The sequence below is a fragment of the Pseudorasbora parva genome, chromosome 10 (genome assembly GCF_024679245.1).
Source record: "Pseudorasbora parva isolate DD20220531a chromosome 10, ASM2467924v1, whole genome shotgun sequence".
Classification (NCBI taxonomy): Eukaryota; Metazoa; Chordata; class Actinopteri; order Cypriniformes; family Gobionidae; genus Pseudorasbora; species Pseudorasbora parva.
In genome coordinates, this window is record NC_090181.1 from 29,663,288 (window position 1) to 29,672,914 (window position 9,627).

The 9,627-nt window shown below is 36.4% G+C and overlaps 1 protein-coding gene across 1 annotated transcript in view; it reads left to right on the forward strand.

The window, feature by feature from the left end:
* Positions 1-9,611, forward strand: part of wdhd1 (WD repeat and HMG-box DNA binding protein 1) — a 31,216-nt gene extending 21,605 nt beyond the window's left edge. The window contains exons 18-26 of the mRNA XM_067455798.1: positions 66-197; positions 457-656; positions 3,749-3,888; positions 4,085-4,141; positions 4,347-4,378; positions 4,498-4,665; positions 5,363-5,502; positions 8,127-8,262; positions 9,051-9,611. Of these exons, the coding sequence (XP_067311899.1) occupies positions 66-197; positions 457-656; positions 3,749-3,888; positions 4,085-4,141; positions 4,347-4,378; positions 4,498-4,665; positions 5,363-5,502; positions 8,127-8,262; positions 9,051-9,218 (1,173 nt within the window). The 3' untranslated portion in view covers positions 9,219-9,611. The remainder of the gene's footprint in view (positions 1-65; positions 198-456; positions 657-3,748; positions 3,889-4,084; positions 4,142-4,346; positions 4,379-4,497; positions 4,666-5,362; positions 5,503-8,126; positions 8,263-9,050) is intronic.
* Positions 9,612-9,627: the final 16 nt, after the last annotated feature.

The window sequence follows — 9,627 nt, forward strand, 5'->3', positions numbered from 1 at the left end:
ACACTTGATCCTGAAATATACAATGTATGTTTTTTTAATTGTGTATTTATATGTTTATTTTCTAGGAGCAGTACTGGCGGTCCATGCTCTTTCATAACCACTTTGGCTTTCTGTCATCCAGTGGTTATGAAATTGACAGCGAGGCTCAGTCTCAAGCTGAGAAAGAGCAGCAGGAACTGCTAATGAAGATGTTCGCTGTAAGTCATTCATGTGTCCAGAACAGGAAGTTAAAGCCTGGTTAAATTCAATCGCATATGCCTGGATTGAATTGCACTGTCTGATTTCTGTAAAACAATTCTGTATTGTCATAAATCAGAAGTCTGCTTTGACGTGTATATTCCATATTTTCAAGCTTGGCTTGCACATTTGATTAGATTTGTTTTTATCTGAAAGATTCTTCCAGACATCTCTCAATATTTTTTATGCTGTTTGTTGTCTGTGTGTGTGCCCGGGCAGCTGTCGTGTAAACTGGAGCGAGAGTTCCGGTGTGTGGAGCTGGCTGAGCTGATGACTCACAGCGTTGTGACGCTTGCCATCCGTTACGCGTCTCGTTCCAGACGCATGGCCCTGGCGCAGAGACTCAGTGAACTCGCCCTGGAAAAGGCCAATCAGCTGCAGGAGGAGGAGCAGGAAGATGATGAGCCGGCCTTTCACAGGTTAGCACAGAACTCCGGGTAACATTTATAGTTATATTTATATTAATTAAAATGTTGTATGTTCAGTACTCCTACTGGAAATTTGATGTCTAAGAATTGTTGGATTAGTTGCATTTTCTTAACTAGTATTTCTTTTTATGAACTCTGGGATCAGTGTTGTGCTTATCTTTGTGATTCTCTTCTAAAGTTTGTAAAACCTAGAAACAACCTAGGAATATTTTGTTTGTAATTTTGTTTCCAGGCATAGAAAAGTTTAAAAAAACGCATATATTTCTATAGTGAACACTTTTTTTTGGAGTTATGCTTAGCTCTAAAGTTGGCATGAAACAAGTCTTTTTCCCCCCTTTTGTGACGTGTTTCTGAGTGAAACAGCTTCTCGAACAAGAAAAAGTGTTAAAGGGTGGGGCTTGATATCGTCCATGGGAAATTGATTGGATAGTTGTGGTTAGGCCTTTCACGATAACAAATTATGCTGGACGATAAATTGGCCAAGAAATTATTGCGTTAAGTGATAATATTGTCGTTCTGAGACTATTTTCATCTAAAATAATGATAATGGCATAATAATGCAGGTACATTTTTTCAAAGATCAAGAAACTTGTATTTCTAAAGACTATTTAACACTGAAAACTGAAAACATTTTAAATATCCACAATAAATGAACAAAACAACCAAAAACAAATGAAATGGATGAAAACTGCAACAGATGAGGTGAATATTAGGGGTGGCACGGTTCACAAAACCTACGGTTTGGTTCAATACAGTTCTTGTTTTTGTTTTTTTGTTTTAATCATAAACACTCCAGAAATTTGCTTCAGCATATGAAATATAACTTAATTATCAACAATTTATGATACAGTATTAAAAAAAAGGGATATCTTGTAATCATGCACAAACTTGACCATCTCTGAGGAAAGTTAGGTGAGATTTTGATACAGCAAGAGAGAAGACATTGATGACATGCTTTTCATTTATTTGGCCAAAAAAAGGGAATGTGTATAACTATCTTTACAGGAACAACTTATGTGCCTTTTTTAGCACACAAAGATTGAAATAATGAATTAACTTGCATTTATCAAACTGCCAACTTCAGTGCAGCTTTAAGCCTTGTTTATACTCGACGCGTCCGCTCAAGCGTGAGGTTGTGCGTGGCATAAATGACATCGACCCCATTTCGCTTCCCCATTTTGAAACTTTGTGTGAGGCTCCGCAACCGAAGAAGCACGAGTTCAGGCGAATCTGGCCGAGCATGACGTCTCATCACACCAGCACCTGGTCTGCACGTCGAGTAATAAACACCTCATTAAATGGACGAGCCGCGCGCAGTCAGCGAAAGAGACGAGGAAAACAAACAGAAATTATTGCGGGCGGAAAAATTATCGAGCTCATTTTTTTAATCGTGCAATTTATTGACTATCACGACAGGCCTAGTTGTGGTTTGCTATTGCTGTAAGCTCGTGATTTGACAGGTTGTCCCGACCTTGCACCAGTAAATATGTCATCAGACAAAAGAAAAGATGTTGCTCATTATTAATCATTTATCATTTATAGTAAAAACTGCATATTCCATAATAAGAGTATATGGGATAGAAATAGGGATGGGCAACAGTGGTCGAGTACTTGAGTACTCGAACGTGACAGCGACGATCGATCATGGTAACGAAGATCGCCCTGACTTTAAAAAATATATTTGTATATTTCTATTATTGTGGCATTTTGGACGGTCTGATTGGTTAGCATTAGACAGCACGCCTTCCAGACTGCGAAATAAAGTGAAACTAAAGCGTGCAGTGATCCCTGAAGCACAGTGCAAGATGTGCGGCGCCAATCTGTCACATACACAGCATTACAATGAGAACATGATTGTCATATAATTCTCTGTGCTTTAGTTTCCCGTGTATCAGCTGTTTAAGGAAATCCACAACGAGAGTCAGAGCGCGGTCTTGCTCATCTGCGCATGCGTGTCCTTTTCCACAGATACAAGTTGTAAGATTACTTGTTTAATACTTGATTATATGTTTTCTATATCTGATTAATCTCATATAGGACGACATTTGTTTGAGTTTAATAACCAGCATACAAAGCGCTGCCATTATTTTGGCTGGTGTTCATTCTCTTCAGCCCAAATGTGAACAGCCCGACATTATCGACTCTGGGTTATTTGAGACTGTCATATTATTTTTAGATAGGCTATTTCTTTTTCAAAATCATTGATGATATTAATAAGGCAGCAGTGTTACTAATTTTTTAACTGTAGATCTGTTTTAAAGTTGTTTCTCATGGATTCGAAAACACGCAGTGATGCTGTAGGCTACTCACTTTGATCATGAAAAATAAAATTGTGCAGCGCCAATATTTCATGTAGTAGGCTACATAGAATTATAATGAGAACACGATTGTTGTTAAGGGAAGAGCGCATTCAAAATGAGTTTCGTTTTCAAGCCTGTAAAACACTAGCATAGCCAAGTTCAAGGCGCATTTGCGTCCTTTTGGGCAGATGTAAATTGTAATAGGCATATATCTGATTAATCTCATATAGGATGCGTTTGACTGAGTTTATTAATCCACTAGCAAAGCTCTGCAGGGTGTTGTATTCAGTTTCACCTCAAATACAATGCCCGATATCATTGACTGGATTATATGATAAGTTATTTAGTTTCTTTCTAAAAGATATTTATGCATCATAATCTAGCAGTTATTTTTTTTACAGTCATATGTTCATAGTTGCATAGGCATCTCATGTTTTGTCAGCATAGATTTTCGTAACAGTCTTAAAATAGTTTCATATCTCCATGACGGAGAGGCCCCGCCCCCACACAAGCCCCGCCCATGGTTAATCGATTACTTGTTTTTGAGACCTATCGATGATCGAAATGAAAAATTAACAAAAATGCCCATCCCTAGATAGAAATGCATTAAAATGTTAAATTGTCTATCTGCGTTGTGAGCGCAATTTCTATAAAAATATTTTAAGTCGTTTCTGTAGTCCCTTTTAATAGTCATTGTAGGACTTGACCAAAACTTGTGGGAACTCTGACTCAAATAACTTATTCAAATAATTGTGATGCCAACATGACAAATGTTTTGACCAGTAGAGAATATAGAGGATCCAATAAGATGAGCAGCAGACAAGCACAAGCTGAGAATGGCTGTGAGGAGGAGGAAGAGGAGGAAGAATATCCACAAGAAGAGCAAATGGATGCAGAGGAATCAACAGAGACCAGAAAACCATGTAAATATGTTCTTGGTTTTTTTCTCCATACACATCTAAACAGTATAGTATATTAAACCAAATTTCTTGATCTTTGAAATAAAGTTTGTTCACATTGTTTGTCTTAAATACAGTAGATGGCTATTAGATTAAGAAATTATTTTTTATTAAATCTGATTTAATTTGTTTTTGATATGAACATATTTTGACTTGCCAGGTTTAAATCCGTTCAAAAAAGGAGAAAAATCCCCTGAAAAGGCCTCTTCCAAACCAGGTTAGTTGAATATTAAACCATTTCAATAAACTGAGAATTTTATACATCAGAAAATATGTAAAAGTAGTTATAAACTGAAAATAAAATTAATTTCTTTCTTTCAAATTGATTTAACAATTTTCAAATTACTTTTTTGAGTGGCACAAATGGGCTGCCATGAGATATGTGTGTCTGGTGGCAATACAACTGTGCTTGTGTGTTACAGTGAGCAGAGAAGGACGTGTGAACCCATTTAAGGTAAGAAGTGCACATTGTTGGTAAAATTTAAGCAAGCTCCTTTTAACTGTTGTGTCAAAAATACTTGTGAAATACATTTTTACATTACAATATCTAAAAAGATGCATTTAAACTTACAGGTGTCTGGTTCAGGAAAGTCCTCAAGTTCTCCAGTTGGTCAGCCCAGAACGACTAATGTTTTGGACAGCATGACAATGTCCAGCAGAAAACCTGCAACTTTCAGCGGAACATCAAAACAGGGCAAAGCTGCTGTCCTGAAGCCCCTGGCACCCAAACCCAAGTCCAAGGTACAGTGTGTTGCTCAAATACAAATGTTCTCCATCCCTATGGGGTCGCACAACCTGTCTGACCCCATAAAACTCACTCTGCTCTGTCTGCAAGGGATGACCTGGTTATCTTTTCCTCTAAGAATGTTTAGTTCCGATAGTAGAGCATTTGTTAAAGTGAAATGTCAGAGGTGTTTCTATTGGAATATAAGCAACATTATGATTTTTAGTCAATGTACTTGACACAAAAATCCCATCTTTAGATAAGCCAGTGCTCAATTGAGATTTATTGATTGGGTGCTGGAAAATATAATTTGAAATGTGACCAATTTCAGATTAGAGTGTGAACAAGTTACGATGCTGAACTGATCCATATGTGCAAAGAAAACAACCGCACACTGTCATATGGAGGCAGTATTTGCATGAAGGTAATATGCTATGGAAGCCAGTGGAATTGTGCACAGGCTATAAAGCGGATACAGAGTGGAAAGAGAGCAAAACTTTGACATTTGTTCAATTTTTGCATACATTTTTGCTCACGGAGTGACCAAAGAACTACTGATATGTAAAATCACATTACAAAACGTCTGACCTGTATCTGATTCAGGACCTCATATGGAACAGATCCCAGTCGCATATGAGCAAAGAAAAATCGCTTTTGTGCTGCTTGTGTCTGTGGTCTGTATGTACCCTTATTTTGCCTGTCACACTTTTTCAGACCCAGGCCACACTGCTCCAGATGAGTGCATCTAAAGGAAACAGTAAGAAACAGGAGCATAGCCAATCAGGAGCAGAGAAAGTAAAACCAGCTCCTGCAGCTACACCCCCTGTATCAGCGGAGAATATTGAAAACAGAAAGTAAGAGACACCTTGAATTGTAGGGCTGTGAATCTTTTGGTAGGCAGCGAATCGATTCGATTCAAGATTCATAGGTTTTCGATTCGATTCAAGAACCATTTTTTGCCAATTCAGAACTATTCGATTCGAGACGATTCACATTAAAATTCGATATGATTCGATTAATTCGATTCGATTATGCATTTATAGGATTATTAAAAAGCTTCCCCTAATGTGTCTTAGTCAGTGTGTGAATTACACAGCGGCCTTCAGAGATCAGAGTGGGCAACAAACCCAGTAACAATTTACAATAAGGTTCATTAGTTAGCATGAACTAATAATGAACTGCACTTATAAAGCATTTATTTATCTTTGCTATTTTGCCATTTAATGTATTATTAAAATCTTGGTAACATAAGTTAATGCACATATGAACTAACATAAACAAACCATGAACAGCTGGATTTTTATTAACTAATGTTAACAAAGATGAACTAATGCTGAACAGGTGTTGTTCATTGTTAGTTTATGCTAACTGCATTAACTAATGAAACATTGTAAAGTGTTACCAAAAAAAGGAGAAAGAAAAAAAAAAACGGTTACACTTTACAATGTTTCATTAGTTACCATTATTTAATGTATTCACTAACATGAACTAACAATGAGCAGTACACGTGTTACTGTATTTGTTATTCTTTGTTAATGTCAGTTGATAAAAATACAGCTATTCACGTTAGTTCACAGTGCATTAACTAATGTTAACAAGATTTGAATAATGTATTAGTAGCCTAAATGTTGAAATTAACATTAACAAAGAAAAATAATGCTTCATAAGTTGCAGTGCATTATTGGTTGTTAAGTAATTTTTTTACAGTCTATGGTACTTAACTTAAAAAAAAATCCATTGTAAATTTTAGGTCATATTATTACTTTATTGTTTTATTATTATTACACACTTTAATAGCCTATATAAAATGGCATTTGTAGAAATTTACATAAGCCAAAATTTAAAAAGGCTTCAAAAGTATTGTTAGTTAATGCTGACTATTGCGTATGATAATATTAATGGCTACACAACCTAACTAAAGTCTTCCAGGCATTAAACATACAATACTTCCATGGAGAGGAAATATCAGGCATGTTTCCAGCTAATCCTAAACTAACTTTTCTTCACGGAATAGAAAGAAACGCCTTCTTTGTTCTCTTTATACTGAACATTTTCCTTATGATGATGATCCTGAAAGTAATCGCGCCGGTGTCTACTGTTGCTATAGTAACGGACTCAACTTTAATGTGCCTCTGATTGATAGATAAACCACACGCTCTTATTTCAGTGTTGGTAATGTTGTAGTTACTTTAGCAGTTTGCTTCGTATATTCAGTTAAACGACATTAAGTTACATTTCATGTATTATTCATCAGAACTGTGCGTATGCATTTTAGACGCTTCCAAATGTGTTTGCTCCGTCCATGCAATAAATGTGAAACCTTGAATAAGCGGGGTTGTATTTCAAATGCTCATGTATGACCCATTTCCCTAAAACTTCAGTATTTTATGTTATATAAATGAGCTACAATACGGACAACGAGGACTGCGAGCAACCCAGTGAAGGCGGCAAAGAGCACATGTAGGCCTATGTCTGTGAAGGAGATCAGCTGTGAGGGCGCGGATGATGCAGCTGTCGCAACACAATGTCTCTATTAATTCACGCATGTAGTAGAAATAATCAAATGTTTATTTTAAACCACTGAATCGTTATTGAAACGCGATTCATCCGATTCTTAGCATTTAAAATCGAGTATCGGCCAAAATGAACGATTCACGATTCAAAATACGTATTTCAAGATCGATGCATATGCATTGTCAGGATTTGAAATCGATGGATCGTTACAGCCCTATTGAATTGTAATGACATCCAATTAATTTGATTTTTTTCACATTTTTGAAAGTGTCTATAAATTATCAAAGTTACAGATGTATGATTGCTTTTGTTATTATATGTATGGCTGTTAATATATGAGATCAATAGTGTAAAACTATTTTTTTTTTATAAAGACAGAAATGCCTGAAGCTGTTGTGCCAGTCTAAAATTGTGAAATCCTGTATAGTACCAAAGATATAAGATCCTTTAGAATCTGGCATGGATGGAGTTTGCTTTTAAATTAAAAATTATATTACTTAAAAAACTAAAAATATATTGTCTTGTCCCAATATTAGTTCATTCAGATTGATGCAGATAATTAACACTTATTTGTAGTTGATCGATATTTAATTTCAGTAATTGTCTACATTTTATTTGCTTTATATATATTTTTATAGTGTGTATATAATATAATTTGTTTACATCCCACAATTACTAAAATTAAAATATAGTAAGTCATGTCTATTACTTATAAGTATTTGTTTTTATTTCTTTACATTTAAAAAAATAAAAATAACAAATCAATTCAAATTATCTGATGTCAACAATCTCAAAATATTGACAGATTAATCATTCTTTCACTGTTTGTTTGGGCTGGCACCAGCATGGTCACCTATATGTTGTGCTTTCCTAATCAAGTAGCAGATGACTGATTAAGGAACTGTCAATCTTGTTTAGTGCTTTGTTAACAGTCTTGTCTGTAACCACAATTTACTTTCTTTAGACCAAAAACCGGCTTTCAGCTGTGGCTTGAGGAGAATAGGAAGAGCATTCTCGCAGACAATCCTGACTTTGAGGAAATGGATGTTATCAAGGAAGGCATGGGGCGTTTCCGCACTCTCTCAGCGGAGGAAAGACTGGTAAGACGTCTCATGCTCATCGAAGAATGACATGCATTTCATTCAAAACAGCAGACTAATTTCTCGATTGAATTGTTCAGCCTATTATTAAATCCAGGAAGGTTTACCTAGGAATGTCTCCTTTTCTGGTTTCTTGCATGTATTCTTTTTATTATGTAACCGATTTCATTCATGCACTTTTTTTTTCTAGTTCAGTTACCTCAATTTTTATGCTTCAACTCAATTTGTTCATGACAGCACTGTTCATTCGCAAGTATCCTCCTGTTTTCTGATCTCCACTTATCTGTGTATGTGTGTGGGCTTTCCAAACACTCGTGCTGTATGAACAATCTGTTCGTGACCCTGCACCCACAGGGCCACTCAGTGCAGGGCAGAATGACTCTTCACACACTCCAGCCTAAAGCGGGAATGGTTAGGACGCCTGTTGCTCTGGAAACCCAGGCTGGGGGTGTGTGCCGTGCTCATTGATCTTATGTTAATGAAATGGGGGCGGCATTAGGCGGTGAAAGAGTGCGTTACAATGATGAATGGCGTGCATTGGGATGGGGGGGGCTGAACGTGCAGAAAGATTCCCGGTGCTCATGTGATATGGGTCCGGTGACTCATCCTGTAAATGTTCGCTGCCTTTGTTAACACCAACCGTGAACAAATGTGTCTGGCTTGGAAGTGGCTTGTCGGTCATTTTTAATTACAAACAGGCTTATTTGAACAGTGAAGTTTATTGCTTGCATGCTAGAACGATTGTATATGCAAATCCTGAATCTTTATCATCTGTATCTTTCATTCAGAACTGGACAGAGAGAGCAAAGGGTGACTCAGACCCCAAGAAACGAAAGCGTGAAGATGAAGCCGGACAAGTGGATGAACCTATGGAGTCAGACGAGGGCAGTGCCAAAAAGAAAAAGCCACTGGATGCTTCTGCTAAACTTTCTGCCTTTGCATTTAACAAAGAATAGTACTTAACATCATTTAGTTTAATGCTTATATATTTTTACGTTTATTTTAAGATCGATTTGGGGAAAAACTTTTAAAATTAGCTCTTTCATTGCTTACTGTAATACTCTCGTTTTGTCATAAAGGGTAGCTGCTCATTTGTGATCCACTTATTGTCCATAAATTTTCTCAAGTTTGAGCTCTTTGAAATCAGTACACGTCTCTTCATTTGCATTTGAAATGAAGCAAAGGCTCTTTGTTAAACAATCTGCAAGATGGTCTCTTTTAATCTGATTATTTTCTATGGTCTCCTACTTTATTTTTGGCTGCTTTGTATATATGTTTTTGTGATGTTTTGTGTGTGAGATTTTGTACTGTATGTAAAACAATCATAATAAAACTAAAATGTATTTTGATTCTTGTGTATTGTAT